The sequence below is a fragment of the Dipodomys ordii genome, unplaced genomic scaffold, assembly GCF_000151885.1.
Source record: "Dipodomys ordii isolate 6190 unplaced genomic scaffold, Dord_2.0 Scaffold17, whole genome shotgun sequence".
Taxonomy (NCBI): domain Eukaryota; kingdom Metazoa; phylum Chordata; class Mammalia; order Rodentia; family Heteromyidae; genus Dipodomys; species Dipodomys ordii.
The window spans coordinates 5,395,762-5,412,677 of record NW_012267233.1 but is presented as its reverse complement, the minus strand read 5'-3'; the positions used below and the strand labels follow the sequence as shown (position 1 = coordinate 5,412,677).

The 16,916-nt window shown below is 36.8% G+C and overlaps 1 protein-coding gene across 1 annotated transcript in view; it reads right to left on the bottom strand.

The window, feature by feature from the left end:
• The window catches only part of Rspo2 (R-spondin 2), a 133,162-nt gene that overhangs the window by 31,930 nt on the left and 84,316 nt on the right, over positions 1-16,916 (bottom strand). The window contains exons 3-4 of the mRNA XM_013012386.1: positions 11,188-11,331; positions 8,991-9,179 (exon numbers count right to left, since the gene is read on the bottom strand). Coding sequence (XP_012867840.1) covers positions 8,991-9,179; positions 11,188-11,331 — 333 coding nt within the window. The remainder of the gene's footprint in view (positions 1-8,990; positions 9,180-11,187; positions 11,332-16,916) is intronic.

Sequence of the window (16,916 nt, the reverse complement as noted above, 5' to 3'; positions counted from 1 at the left end):
GGATGGGAAGGGATGGGAAGGGGAAACAAAGGAGGAGGCAACAATGCTTGATAAGAAATGTACTCATTATCTTGCCCATGTAATTGAAACTCCTCTGTACAGTATTTTCACAATAAAAAAAAATTCCTGGCTATAACAGTTAAGAACTGACATCTTTTTCCCTATCTTTTCAGAGCTTGTAACAATACTTACTGATATTTAAAGATTTAACTTAGGTTCTTTCTTCATTTTGTAATGTTCATTTTTTTCTTTCATACTACAAATTATATGCCACTCACTCCTCCAAATGTTCCTATTTCTTTAAAAGGGTAATATATTTAAGGAACCTGAAAACATTGCAAAGGAAATTTACATGTTACTTAATCCCAGGACTGAATCCTGGATTATCTAGGTTCTTAGGTAAATGAAAAGGTACCTTACAGTGTATTCTAATAAAGCCAGTTCAGATCAGTGAATATTTCCTAAATATTTTATAACAAAATTTTGGTATAGATTAAGGTGATCCAAGGCCAATTTTGGAGAAGAAACCAAAGAAATCCAAAAGGTTATTTAAAATATTAGCGAACAATTTGAGAATCATCAGAAGTAGCTCTTAATTTTAAATAGGTAATTATTAACTTCATTTAGGTATATCTTACTTTCCAGAAATAAAGCCAAGCATGATCACACTCAGGAGGAAGATGCTCATAAGGTCAAGAACTAGCCTGAGAAAGAGAGAGAAGTGGGGGGGGAGAGAGAAACAGAGAGATGGACAGAGACAGAGACGGACAGAGACAGAGACGGACAGAGAGAGACAGAAAAACATAAGGAAGGAGAGAAAGAAGGAAAGAAAGAGAAAAAAGAAAGAGAAAGAAGGAAGGAAGGAAAGAAGGAAGGCAAGAAGGAGGGAAGGAAGGAAGGAAGGAAGGAAGGAAGGAAGGAAGGAGAAGAAAGAAGGAAAGAAAGAAAGGAAGGAAGGAAGAAAGGAAAAAGAAAAAAGGAAGAAAAAGAGAAAGAGAAAAAGAAAGAGGAAATAGCAAACAAAGAAATAGAAAATGCCAGGAGGAAGAGAAGAATGGAAGTGATACAATAGTCACAAATTTGGTAGCTCAGGACAACGGATCTGTACATTTCCTAGATTCTGTGACTGCCACAAAGTTCCAAATGTACTCACCATTCACTCAAAGAACCTACTATATGATTCTATTCACATAACTGATAAATCAAAAAGTCTACATTACATATGGCTCTACTGAGTCATTTTTAAGATAACATGCCTTCTGTATTCATGCAGAGAGAAACAGCAAGTTGCCTTCTGCCTTCTGGGAAAATGGATGTTTCATGGACATAGTTGAAGACATTGTCCACTGTGTGACTCATTGCCTTGGATGTGTATCTCCATTTGAGAAATCTAATATTATACAAGTCTGTGCAGTGTTTGTATGCCTATAGAACTAGAATGTTTTCTGTGAAAATTATTAGTTTTCTGGTTCTGTGATGAAATTCTATACATGTACACAGACCTCAGTGTACCTCAAATTGGAATATTTCCATATGTGCATGTCTGTATATATACATGGTTTGTGTAAGTATAGATACATATCATGCAATATGTATGGCAATTTGTCCCCCCAAATCTATTATCCAATATTATTTTTAATAATTAAACATTTCTATAAACACAACCACAAAGAGCCATATCTATTTTTCCCCTTTGCTACTAGCAAACTCAAAGTCAAATTTGTGGTTCAGTGTTTTCAACCAAGATAGATTCATTTGAACTATTTTCTTTTTCAGTCTTGAGCTCTTGTTCTACTTTAAATTTCCCCTAATTCTGATAGTTTATAGTTCTTGGTTTTGTTTTACCATTCTGTATCTTTTTAAACCATCACTAAATCCTTTGGGTAGTGGCCAGTTATAAAGACAGACATTAGTTATTAAATGTCATTTGCCAGACAAGTTCAAATATTTTACTCTTAGTTTCCAAACTTTTCAAGTGTAAGAAAATTATATTAATCCCAAATTTCAGACCCAAGCTATCACAAACAAGTCAGTTGCTAAATGATTGCCTCTACATGTTCAGATTAAGTTTATGATAAAGACTTTTGCCAATTCTGTTACAAAAAAATAATTGTAACATTTTAGCCACTTCTGTATGATGACAACATGAATCACACTAGGATTTTAGTTAAAACTGTCATTCTTTCCATGGAAATGTTCCTTTCTGCCTCCTGCTCCTGGAAGGAAGCCAGAAGTACAGCTCTAGGTCAGTCAGTAGCTGGAGACAAATGACAGGAAATACAAATGAGTAAACCGCCTGCCCACTGTTCATCAACACCATTTCAAGATTTCAGAGAAGTGTCTGATGAGAAGAAAAGGTTGTTCTAATACATCCTCGAGGGATTTGTGCTTCAGGCTTTCTTATCTTCCGAAAGGGGAAAGAACATCTATTACAGACACCATGTGTGTCCTATTAAAGTTGTTTTTATTTTGGAGTGTTGTAAAAATGGTTTTACATCTTTTACATTAAGATCAGAGTAGCTCAGTGCTGAGTAAAAATCATAAAAGAAAGGCCTCTTTTGGAATTTTCCTGTCTTCACCTTGTTACACAGAGGACTTCGGGCCTTCGGTGGCATATGTAATTGAGAAATTCTTTTAACAAGTACCCATAAAAGAGACTAGGACATGCTGCCCCAGACTATAATTAAATGGGGATGGTAGAGATTCCAGATAGGAAGCTCAGAGAATGGTACAGAGGTGTGGCCTTTCCACTTGCTCACTCAATCCCAGTCCACCCCAATAACCAAGGCTGGCATCAGGACAGGCTCAAAAGGAAACTGGGGGAACAACACGTCTTCTCTCCATGCCTCAGGCTCCATGGTGTGAGCTTCCACAGTTCTTGAACTCTGTCTATATGTCCAACTCTGCATTTAGTCCTGTCTTATCTGGACATTGTAGACTCTATGCATACTACATCATGAGAACCATTCCCCTGTTTCCCCATTGACTCAGACATCTACCTTGCAGTGTGAGTAGGAAATGTGAAAGATATCATTTCAAAAGGCAAAGAAAGAAAAGAGAGATCTCTACCTCCACCAGGAATAAACCGGGATCAAGTAAAACAAACATGAAAAAGTAGAAGGTAGGAAAAGAGTAGGAAAGACTACTTCCCATTAACACCTAACACAGGATTTTCTCATACTTAACTGAGAGATATATGCATAGACATGTGGAATCTTTGCTAAACATCAACTTCCTAATTAACATTTATAAAATGAATGGTGTGGGTAACTCCCAATTTATAATCCATGAAAATAAAATAAAAAACTATAACCAGCTACCTAGAAAATAGTGAAATTTTCTTAATTGAAACTAATACAAATCAATCATTTCTTTACAAAAGTAAGTAGTAGAAGTGGAGCTCTAGCTCAAGTGGTCAAGTACCAGCATTGGTCAAAAGAAGCTAAGAAAAGTGCAAGTCCCTGAATTCAAGCCCCAGTCTCCACACACACACACACACACACACACACACACACACACACACACACACACACACACACCACAAGATTTTTAAAAGTATCTAGCATATTACACAGAAGGATAACAAAAATTCAATTTTAAATGCTGCTTCTTTATATAAAAATTTCAAGGAGACATTCTTGACAGTCTGAATGGTTCAAAAGAAAAGAGATTCTCTCTTATCCTTTTCCTTCCCAACTGCCCTTAAGACTGCTGTGTATAAGCAGACCACATAAATTGAAAGTCAAAAGTAAACAAAATGTACAGAAATAAAGAACATATGTCCCAAGCATATTTTCTCGACCCTATCCTACTGAAAATGTACTTATTTCCTGCTCTCAGTTTAATCCATCGCAATCTACAATCATCTCTAGTTATATTATCTAATACCTAATCCACATGCTGCTTTCTGTTTATGTACAGAAAGCATAGAGTAGAGAGGTCTTATTACTACTACTTTTGGACAAGTAGATGTTTGCTCAGATTAAGGATCTAAGTTGCTAAATAATATTTTGTTTTCTATCAAGTTGAGAGTCACTTTTGCAAAGTAAGATAATGATCAGGTAATATTTCACAAAAGGAATGAGTTATTTTTCAAATTGAGATAGTATACATGTAGTAAATTTCATTTTTTTGCACATTGCAAAGAAAATATGATTAGGGCTTTAACAATTGCACTATATGATTACTAACAATAGGAAAAAATTCAAATTTGAAGCCGCCATGAGCAAAAACAGCAGAAAGCTATTGGATACGTATCATAGCATCACCTCTATTTACTTTAAGAGTCTGACTACTGAAATGTATCCAAGATAAGCAATAAAAATACTCTTGTGCAAAGTATAGAGCCATCAGCCGTGTGTGACTTGGCCTCAGATCACCTCAGGCTTCTTTTTGTGGACCAATGAGAAACTGTCAGTGATATATGCTGAAAGTACCCTGATACTGGCCAGCCTCATTCAGAGGCTGATTCCCAAGGGAAAAGCATGGGAAGAACAGTAACACTCAATTTAAAGAGGGTCTTAATAGGATAGCAGAATCAAGCAGAGCTAGAGGCTCAGTGTGTTGGCATTCATAAAATGACCTGTGGAGCTCTTATAACTAGTCCTCCCATGCTGGAAGATGCAGAAGAAAATGGGGACGAGAGGGTATTACATTTAAGAGTACCTATAGAATAAAACATAAAATGGCATTCCTGTGGAGAGGGAGAAACAGTTCAAAGTTGGGAATTTTGATGTCAGACAGCCATGGCCTTAGCTTTGAACTTAGCATAGTGAATAAGAAAAAGACGCAGCAACACTGGAGCTTCCTAGGCAGTGAGTGTCCTGGCTCTACCATGAGTAACTTTTCATGTGTCACCTTGGATCAGTCAGAGTCTCCCTGGAGCACAGAGCCTTCCTCTTCCCTAAAATGATGTCAGAATTAAAGATATTTACACACACACACACACACACACACACACACACACACACATTAATCATTCAGTAATAAAGCTAAAACAAATTAGATCTTTAAAAATTAAGTACTTTCTACAATTTTCCTAACCGTGCCTCATTCCCAAATACCTTCTCCTGCCTGATATTTCTCTACAGCCTTTGTCTCCCCATGCCATTCTATTTGCTCATCTATTTGAATCTTTGTTGTAACAGTTTCCTCTCGAAAAAGGTTCTCAAGAGTTATTTGAGTAACCCCAAAGCTAGATTAATGAATGGTGCCCAGAGAAGCTCAGCAAACAGCTAATGGGATGATAGTTGACATGAGACTTGACAAAATACTGAGGAGTCTCGAATAGATAAGAAAGAAGATTTTGGCTTGAAATCATAACTTGGTCACTCCTGTGAACCCGTGTAGTATTAGATATACCTGAATATCTTCTATACATGAGCATCCTCCAGCATCTTACCTCAACAAACAAAATTTTGTTCTTCCATTTGCCATTTAAATATATGATAGTCGTTGGTTTATCATTTCTACTAAGATATCATCTAATGCATATAATTCAGACTTGACATTCCTTCTGTTTGAAGCTTTTGAATATTCATACACACAAATATTCTGCATATGTATATATAATGCATGTAATATATAACATGTATATATAATATATATATGTGTGATACTCAGGGAGTGGGAAGTAAAGAGGCTTACAGCTACAATTGGTACCTTCCCTTGTAAGTAGTTTGCTTTGGCTTTCGCTTGTTTCTAAAAGTTCTTTCGTTTTTACCTATTGTCTTTCAGGTTATCCTCTTTCTTTCTGTTCTCCTCATAATTGTTTTACTGGGAGCTAAGCCACAAGTCATGTGCATATTTAAAGAAGAGTTCTGTGTAAGCTTTGAAAGTTGACTCCACAAGCAGCCCTTGGTGCAGAAGGGTAAAAGACATCAGATGCGGAAAGCTTAGAAGTTCTCTGGTGCAGCTATGGGGAAAATGGTTCTTTCTTTCTTGATTGTGAATCTAGGCTCCTGGCTTTCCAGTTCTCTTCCACACCTTCCTTCTATATGGTAAGAACAAAACTTGCTCCTAGAATCAGTGGAATTTAGGATGAGGTTGGACCTCAGTGATCACCCACATCAGTACCTTCAATTTACAAATGAGGAAATAAAGGCCAAGAAAGGTTAAGTGACTTGCTAGGGGTCACAGAAGTAATGAGTTGACAGGATGAAGGGAACCAGATCACATACCAAGTCTCTGAAGAAGGAGTGTTTGAAAAGTCAACAAAATGCTGTACGTTTGGTCAGAAATGGAAGAAAGGATAACTGATCTAAATGAAAAATTTTAGAGTGAACACTAAGTACTTTGAGTATAAATAAATCCACTACTGAAGAAACTCTTAGATATTCTTTTTTACAAAGAAAAGCATATGAGAGTTAAGGGGAAAAATAGATTATGCTTTTTTGTTTCTACACTCACAGCTATTTATTTCTCCATATTTAATAGTTTTCATTGTAAGATCCTAAACAGTGACTATTCCATTACGCTGACCTCTAACTCATGCCTTTCAGTAATCAAAAGCAGCTGATGCTAATGTGCCACTGCTTTAGTGTGAAGGAGGTTATGGCTGTGTTTGAGTGCAATCAGGTTAAGATTGGCTGCAACAGGAGAAAAATCCATACATATGTTGAAAAGATCTGAAAAATGCCTGTATTCCCAACCTGATTATGACTTCCATTTTTGCATGGTTTGTCAAAGCAGATCACCAAAATCAAATCAAGATGTAAAAAGGGACAAAGTGGTTTTCTTCCCCATTCTTCCATTAATCACCATGACTTACTGAGGCAGGGCACTTTTCTCTCTCTCTCCTAAGGCAAGGTGGGACACTCACTGGAAGTTATGGCAATTTTTATCAACTGGTGCTCAAGTTCCAAAAGCAATTTTTCTAGTTTTGATTTCTTACATTTCTAAGTACAAGTTATTTTTCTTGTGTAGTGATGTGCAATTTATATCAACAATTAAAAATTCTATTTCACTTACCTTACAGTAAAACACTAAAATAAATTCCAATATAACTCTGAAAAAAACCTACCTTAATTGGATAGTTACAGGGACAAAATCATTTTATTAAACTGAAAACATAGATATAGAAATTAGAGCAGTACCTGATGTTGTCTGAAAGTCAAAATTTGATTAAAATGTAAATACCAAATAAGTCAGAGACTATTATTTGTTTACTTGAGGAACAAAAAGAATACTAGCAAATGAGACACAAACAATTGGAGGAGGGATGCATAATTCAAATTGCCAATAATGTCAGGTCTATTCCACTAAGACAGAACCATAAAAAATATAAATGCAATAAAATTACAGTTAACAATCTAGCTGTTACCTATTTTCTAGCAAGGCTGAGGCTAGGTCAAAATAGAGCGTTAGGGGGTAAGATCTAGTTACACATAAGCATGTTCTGTTTAATTTTTGCTATTAACATAAACCACAATTGGGGGACCATGTTGCTGGGAAGGGAGGGGGAGGGGCTAGTTATATAAACAATATACAACAAAGAAAGTCTTTCTTTTCAATACTTGAATATATCAGGTTTGTTTTTAGGCACAAGGTTGCAAGTTAAATGCTCTCAGCTATCCAAGATGTGCCTTATTAGTTTTGTAAGAAAATATTTTCTTATATTTTGACTGAAAAATACCCAGAATAAGTGAACAAAACCAGCCTTGTTAGTGAAAAACAGACACCCCCCCCCCAATTTTTTTTTTGTTTCAGAAACCCAGTAAGGAAAAGCAAAACTAATTCAAGAGGAAAAGCTGCTTTTCTTAATAGTAGCTTCTGAATCTGGATCTAGTAGTTCTCAGAGGCTGACTGGAGTCTTCGGGTCTTCAAAGTTTTGTCTTTCTCCATGGATCATAGACATTCTCTATGAGGCAGCATAATGTGAATATGCATCCCATTTCAAGCAGATAGATGTTCTCTTTCTGAGTTCTAGGAACAACCACCACCACCAAACAAAAAACCCACTGGAAAGCTATGCACCAACAGAAAGAACAATGGCAAATAAAAGTTTGGATTGTTTAACAGGGCAGTTTTCCCAAAATAACTTTTTTTTTTTTTGCTTTTCTGTATCATGCACTTAAAAACAAGTCTCCGTTTCATTCACAGCAATGCAGATCAGCCAACCATATAATACATGGCATGGCAGCAAGTGAGCAATACTTTAGAATCACAGCCTGTGCTAAGATTTTCATTTCAACCAACTGGCTGTGCTTCAGCAGGCGGTGCCTAGCACTGGGCTCTTCCCATTTCTAAATGGGCCTAATCCTGTTATTACAGAATAATGACTCAAATCAGCACAATTACCACCAGGAGTTGGATAAACACACACACACACACACACACACAGGAGTTGGATAAACACACACACACACACACACACACAAACAGACACACACACACACACACACACACACCAGTAGCTGTTTTTTACAAATTATTATGAAAACAAAGAGAAAAGGGCTAATTGTAACATTAATGGTAACATTAAGACAACGTTTATTTCTCTCAGTGTTGGGGCAAGTTTATTTTAAGTTGTCTTCTTCAACTACTAATGATGCAGATGATTTTTAAAAATTCCATAAACTTTTCTAATCTAAACTCCTCTCAACTAAAAGTTGGCCACTTCCCCCGCAGCAACATCTGCAGAGGCCTGATTTCACAAGAACCTGCTTTTATGGGACATTTGGGAAAGAAAAAAAGGGGGGAAGACAGATAAAAAGACAAACCAACACTATTAGAAACCTCATTTTCAAGCACACATTTGGAAAGTGTACTTCCAAGTTATTTTGAATGTATTGCAGAAGTAAATGAAGCTATTCACACTGAGTATTCTTTACTACTGAAGCTTTTGTTTTTAAAGAAGAATGTATTCCTCTTTATCAATGTGATTATCAGGCTTCCTTCATGGGTAAATAACTTTTACAGGAAGGGAGAGGGAGGCTGGTGGGGGTAACACAGAAAGCACACAGCACACCACAGCGATTATTCAAACCTACCTCCTGGACAGTGCCTCATGGCCATCTTGCATCTCCTGGACTCGGCGATGGTTGGGCATGGTATTGTGTCTTTTGCTGGCTTTTTAACAATTTGCCGTGTTCTGGTCTCCAGACCCCATTTAAATCCACATGTGCGATTGTTCCTGCTGCAAGCTCCCCATTCACTCCAATGACCAACTTCACATCCTTCTAAAAAAGTTAAAAAAATACAGATACAGAGTAGTTTTAGTATCCACTTGCTCCTTTGATATTAAATTTATACAGTAGCATTTATCCAGATAGCAAATACCAAGTTATGTAGCTGACCAAGCCCTACATACATTCTTTTTTTTTTTTTTGGAAATACAATTCTTGGAAAAGTAGAGAATCTCCAACAAACCTGTTCCACATAAATCATTTAAAAAAAAACCTGTTAGTTTCCATTTGTTGTTGTATATTTTTGAAATAGTGCTGCTGGTCAATTCTAACACCACAGAAATGCATAATCTCAAAAGACTGAAAAATGAAATTTTTTGTGCCATGACAGAAGCCATCATTTCCTGGGTTCATTCTGAATGCCCAGTCCCAAACCCACAAGTGTATTTGTTTTCTTTTGGAAGTTCTAGAGAGACAGAGCAGTGTGGCCCAAGGAAAGCTTGTATGGCATTTTCTCTGTCTCTATTCCTTCAATAGATGCGTGGAAACCACATTATTTCTTATTCTCTGCATTGCAGCTGTATGGTCTGCTCCAGGCCGTGGAGGTCCTGTGTAGATACCTCCCTACCTCTTGGCTAAGTTTCTTCCCAGTATCATGTGACCTAGTAACTAGAACACCTGGAAGCAGTCACCTCCCCCTCCTGCTAGGTCATATCCTGGGCTGGTCACACCTCCCATCTGACCATAAGAGGGTCTCAAGCCCTGAGGTCACATCCAGATCCAATGTGGCCACACCTTTCCCCCCACCTGGCCACACCTCTTCCTGTCCCTGGCCTAGAGAAGTCCTGGCCTGGGAGCGGGCTCCCCTTTTGTGCCTCTTCACCAAGCACCACAGGGGAAGCAGTTCAGTAAGTAAACTTCTTTTCCTGCCTGAATACTCTGTGGTGTTCTCTTCGACGACTCCCTAATGAAACCTACCTACTTAATATACCAAACAGCAGTTATCCCTTACTATAGTGAGAAAAGTCAACAAAGATAATCAGATCCCTGTTTCCCCAGGAATGGAAAAGCTCTTAGACACCCTTTCATAGGATGGTGTATTAGAATACTGAACTTCCATATCAACTTTGCCATCGAAATTCTCCCTCATATCAAGAGACAATCCCACACAGATAATTTCAGCATTCTAGGTCTCAGTGGGTATCATGGCCCCCTTTAACACATAAGAATAAATGCAAATGTAAAGTGTACTTATTCCTTTAAAACCTCACATTTAAGTATGTTCTGTACAAACCTTGATTATTAACAGATTATTGTCAAGTTTTTTTTGAGTCTTTCTATTTTAAGGATGGAAAGTTTAGTCGATAATGCATAGTTCTGCTCTATATTGAATCACATGCATCATATGTCAAATAAATTTGAGGGGAGGGGGATGAAATTACAGGTATGCTTAAACCCAAAACTTTGTCAAAGTGTTGTCACTAACAGATCTCTATCTTCTTATCAAAGGCATAAAACATTTCCAAGAATTTTCCAAGGATTAAGATTAATGTTATCAGATGTATGTGAATCATCAACAAAGTATATTTGGCACAAAAATAATGTCAATTGAAAATTTTTATTCAAGTAGTTAAGCATGGTACTCTATACTTAATTCATTTATACAGCAAAAGCAATAGAATTGCTCATTATCACAGTATTGTTTAAAATCTTTGCTTCTAAACAAAAGTTTGTCTCTAATACTACTGAGCCAGACCTCCGGCACACTAGTATTTGTTAGGTGAAAAGAAATAGATGTGTCACACAGATGACAAAATTTTGTCATCACTTAAGTAGGTTATCTCAGAAATGTATAACTAGCAAATTTTATAGCTAGCTATCAGATATAAAACTATACATCATCATAAAACCTAAAAATATCAGAAATCAAGAAGAAATTAAATATTTCTCAGAGCTAATGAATAGAAGAACCAGTTTTGTTTCTGTTTGAATATATCCAGAATGCATATTTTCAAAAACAGTTAAAAGCTGCACTTTAAGAGTTGTATCAAAAATTACTCACCCACACATTCCATAGTCTCATCTAATGGTGCAAAACCCTCTGGGCATTCATCAAAGCAACGACCTCTATGCAGATAAAAGCCTACTTTGCACTTGGTACAAAAGTCCTTGCTAAAGCAAGAGTCACAGTTTTCTATTCTGCATCCTAAAAACAATTTTAAAGAGAAAAAGAAATTTCAGTTAAAGGAATTTACTTGTTTTGACGAATAAAATTTTTACAAACACCAGTTAGTTCAATCAAAATTCTAGTCGCCTACCTACTGGACAGCATATTGGAAATGAACTTTACAACTTTGGGTGGCAAGGGAAGGAGGGGGGAATAGGAGTATGGGAGCTGGGGGAGGGAAGGGATAGTAGGACAACAACAAGGAAGGAAGAGAAGGGGTAACAATGATTGGCAAGTAATGTACTCATTGCCTTACTCATGTAATTCTAACCCCTCCATACAACATCTTAACAATAAAATTTTTAAAAAGTGAAAAGAAAAAAACATTCCAGTAGCCAGAAGATGCATTTTCTATGCTTTAAAATTTCCTAGCATCACCCCATCCTAAATTATTCTGAGCTGGGCACCTGTGGCTGATGCCTGTAATTCTAGCAATTTAGGAAGCTAAGGTAGGAGGATTGTGGTTTAGAGCCAGCTGATACATACAAGACAGATACATACAAGAGCTTCTTATCTCCAATTAACCAGTGAAAATCCAGGAGTAGAGGTATGTTTCAGGTGGTAAAGCACTAGCCAAGAGGAAAAAGGCCTGACAAGAGCACAAGACCCTAAGTTCGAGCCCTTGTACTGACATATACAGAACACTTATTCCAAAATATTTAGGGATGAAATTCTGAGGTTTGGTTTTAGAGCCTAGGATTTCCTAGGCAAGCGTTCCACCACTTGAGGCACCCCTAAGCCCTTCCTTCAAAATCATTTCTACCTCTTCCAACAGCTTTCCATATTAACAAACTAAGTCAAAATACCCTACACAGCAGTAAAATTCAGAAAGGTTTACATCTCCAAATGGGATGTAAAGAAAAGATGGACAAAAAAAAATAACAAACACCCCACACTAGAAGTGTGGAATCTGTTCTGTCTTTCAGAAGGCCTACAACAGAGACTACAGAGAGAACATCAATCTATAGCTTCTGATTGGAAGCAGTAATTTTGTTAAATATGTTTGAATGCTTGATCTAGAGCACCAGTTAATGCTGGTGTCACCTTCACCAGATGGGGTCACCTGACATTCTTAGAGTAAAAGGATGTTGGTCATTTTCTTGAGAAACTTCAATGTACAAAAGCATTCTATACATTTTCTTGATTTGTCATGGTATTTACACTGAGTGAGGATCTGAATCTTTGTTTAGGAGAAGCGTTACACAGAGAAAATCATAAAGCTAACATGCCAGCTCTCCAATTCCTAAATCCAATCTGTTCACTATAACTCATTAACCTAAAAATTAGTGAAACAAAGCACTTTCAGTGATAAATGCCAGCTCTGTACCTTTGGGCAATGACTTGCATCTCTAAACCTTGATTTCGTCATGTTCAAAATAGAACAATGACCTACCAGGATTATTGTGAGAATTTGTTCTAATTTCTGTAAACTGGCTGGGCTTAAATAAGTAGTCTACAGATAGAAGTAATAGTAGTTTACAAATATATGTGTGTCTACCAAAATACACATAAGTGTCTATAAAGACACATAAAAAATCTAAAAAGCGATAACTAAGAGGCTAGAATTTTTTTTATCAGATTACTGGTTCCATTGCCACCGGCATATATTGATAAAAGTAAATACACTTAAAGGAGAAACAAGCAGATGAAATTGATGGATTAATTGAATGATTAGAGTTTCAACAGATTCTAGTATATCACTATTTATAACCAGTCAGACTAACAACAGTGAACAGCTTGTAAAATTCTAAGAAGACTCCCACGTAGCATTTGTTACTTTAACATGTCTCCAGACCAATATTTAGTTCTCTAAGGATTCTGAAAAGCTTTAACATCTATAATTCTAACCGGAGTCCTGGCTCAGCAGTAGTGCACCTGCCTAGCAAGAGGGAGGAGCTGAGTTTAAATCCCAGTATTACCAAAAAGAGAGAGTTCCTACAAGCAAATAGAAAATAAAGTACAAAAATGTAACCAAAGTATGAAATCATTAAATGTGAAAATGTTTTAAGTTGAGAAAAAATAGTTGAAATTGCAACAAACTTTCTGGACCTTTAAAAAGAAAAATGGCAAATGGTTGCCTTTCAAATTTGATTCTGCATAGGTTTTTATATGTAAAGTGACCACCACAGAGCAGCTAACTCAGTGTCTAAAACATTACCAAATTTACAATCTGAACACTAACTGGCATGGGCTAAAGTCCACAGACAGATTATTGCTCGTTTTCTAGGGGAGGAAAATAGTAGGCATGGAAGTATGATTTATAACCTCATAAAAGGTTCATTTCTAGCCTTAAATGCTATACCCTGTATTTTAATAAACAGTGGCCTATAGCTGGTCAGTTACCTCTCAATCATGGTCAAAATACATGACCATTATATCCACAAATTGTTGGGTTCCTTGCTATATTTTTTTTTCAAAAAGCAAGCAGCTCTCTCTGTTACAGAAGTTATTTTCCAAGAAATGGTAAGCATTCCAAAGGATAAAACAGAACTAATGGGTGAGAGAACAAAGAATTTGTATTTTCAAAAGGACTATTCACTTCATAAATCAGTTGTTATCTACAACTGATCTGATTTCTCTTTTAAATACAGCCTTTACCGATAAGCATTACAGCCAAAAAGTTATAGCAATAAGCATTTGGAATTAATTTTACAAGGTTGTTTGCTGGTCTTTATTGTTACTTAGAGCTCCCTATTCTCATTTCATTCCTTTTTCCAGATACTAGTTCACAGAATGTGGGATTTCTGAAATGCCTCTCATTCTCTGTAGAGTCCCTTAGGACTCCTTCAGGCATAAATCCTACTAGAAGAAAGCTTAATTACTTGTTCTCAGATTTAAGTACAATAAAAATATGAAACATTCAAATGTAGAATGCTACAGCCATTAAAAAAGAAAAAGCACAAAGGGAAATATAAGCAATAACCCTAAAATATTCTATAGCCACTAGTTAAGGAGAAAGAAGGGAGAGAGGGAAGAAAAGAGGGAAGGAGGGACAGAGAACAGGAGAGAGGGAGAAAGGGAGAGGGGAAGGAACAAGAACCAGCTTAGTGAAGTAAATTTGGGGAAAGAATGGAGGAATTTTGAAATGTTAAAAGTGTTATAAAGTTCTGAATCATGAGTGCTCTATAATTATGATTTATGTCATAAAAACATAACACAAGATTATAAAAGTGTATAAAAAGATTTTAAAAGCCACTATATTAACATTATGAAGTAAACCCTTTTGATTAAGAGGAAAAAATAAAGACATATACCCAAACTTTTTCAGATTTGGGTACATAAAATTATACTCATATTTAATAATGCTGAACCCTTTGTAACCTTCAAAATATACATTTGTTTAACCACTATCCTGTTTTCATTTATTCAGTAACATTTTTCCTTCATTTAAGGAGAAAAAAAGCCTGAGCCATTATCTATGCAATAAAGCATTTGTTAAAAGCTTTAATTGAGCTAGAAACTATTTGCTCATGCCTGTAATCCTAGTTACACTGGAGGTTGAGATCTGAAAATCTCAGTTCAAAGCTAGTCTAAGTACACAAATCTAAGGGACTCATCTCCAATTAAATAGCAAAAAAGCCAGAAGTGGAGGTGTGGCCCGATACATTAAAACACCAGCTATGAGTGAAAATGAGCAAGAACTTAAGGCTCAGTATCAGCCCTAGTATCATATCAGCCTTATAGTTCTATCTGGAGTCCTGGTGATGCAAAATCCTTATACCTGAAGCCATGATGGCCTCCATGACTTCCAGTAATTGCTGGTGCATTCAGTAGCCTCAACTGACAGCCCAATCTCACCAATATCTTTGAACCCAAGTCTATAAGACTAGAAATGCACAAAACTCTTCCTCCAGAGTTTCCTTCTTCATATACTTTAGGTCCTGAGAACCTTCTCTCACCTGACCCATCCACAACCCTCTGCCCTGCTCAGCTCTTTCTGCTAGAATTAGCTCTTCTTCCACTCTAACTAGGATCATAGGTAGGAGGTACTTAGCTACTTACTAGTTTCTAGCTCAATTTATTGCATAGATAATGGTTCAGGCTTTTTGTCCTTAAATGAAAGAAAAATGTTACTGAATAAAAGAAAACAGGATAATGGTTAAACTTGTTACCCCCTTTTTTTTTTTTTTTTAGTATGTGCCAATCCTGGGGCTTGAACCCAGGGCCTGGGCACTATACCTGAGTCTTTGTGCTCAAGGCTAGTGTTCTACCTCTTGAACCACAGCTGGCTTTTTCTGAGTAGTTATTGGAGATAAGCATCTCACATAATTTCCTGCTCGGGCTGACTTCAAACCATGATCCTCCAATCTCAGCCTCCTGAGTAGCTAGGATTATAGGCAAGAGCCACTGGTACCCAGCTTAAACTTGTTACTCTTAATTGATTCATACATATTCTATTAACTCTTTCTTTATACCTATAAGAAAAACAGAAATAAAAACTCAAAACATTGCAAAGGTTTTTACAGGAAAATATAGAATCATTTTTCCCACCTGAATGGCAATGAAATGGCCACTGTGGTTAATAGTTTATGCCTACACTGTAGAGAAAACTCTGCATACATAAATTGAAGGAGTTAAGCATTGTCACAACACCAATGCCCATCAGACAATAGACTGTCAAATGTTAGAAAATGTTATGCTGCTTCAGAAAATGGGTATATCGCTTACTAAATATAGGCCTTTTCTATAAAGCATGGGTTTAGAGTCCTTGTTCTGAAATATAATACCCTACTTTAGCTCTTACATGCTTTGAAATTACAGTGCCTCCTCAAAACTATAATCTACCAAGTGAGGGCTGCCCGAATTGGTTTAAGTACAATTACTGTCCAAGTGAAACTGTGGCCAAGTACAGTCTGATGGGGTGGTCATTTTGCAAAAATGGTTTGTCCTGGCCAAGAAACAGGAAAATAGGCTGGGTACTCCCTCCCTTGTCCTCCCCTAAGTACCCCATACAGGCTTTAATATAATAATTTTTCAAATTATACTCTAGTCCAGTCCAACAGTTCATTCCTAACATTCCCCTAAGAAGCTAGTATGTGCCCAGGCTTGTGCCAGACCCTGAGAACAGAAAATGCTAACACCCATTCTGTCGCCTGAAGGTGCTAAAGCCAAAAGGAATGGGTCATTTGGCACTCACAGGACAGTGAAACACAACATAATAGTAGAGGCATGTGCTGGGTACATTAGAGGCAGAGAAACAGGCCATTCTGTTGGGCCATTAAACTTTTATTTAGTATTTTCAAGCTGTGAATTCCTTGTTCCTAGCACAGTGCTGAACACATAGTGGAATTTTAATGCTTGCCAAGTGAACAAACATGAATAGCATTTAAAAACTCAAGGTTGTTTTTTTTTTAATATTTGAATGCTTAGTATGAGATTGTTTGCACATGCGCTGTAAATATCTCTACTCTTTAAAAAGTAGCCATTGTAGCTGTAGAGAACTGTACATCATGTTTGGAAAATCCAATAGTTAAACACCTGAAAACAATTTTAATAGAGAATGCCAAAGTAAGACAGGCCACATATGCTGTGGGCACTGGGATCTCAGCTAAGCATGATAGACA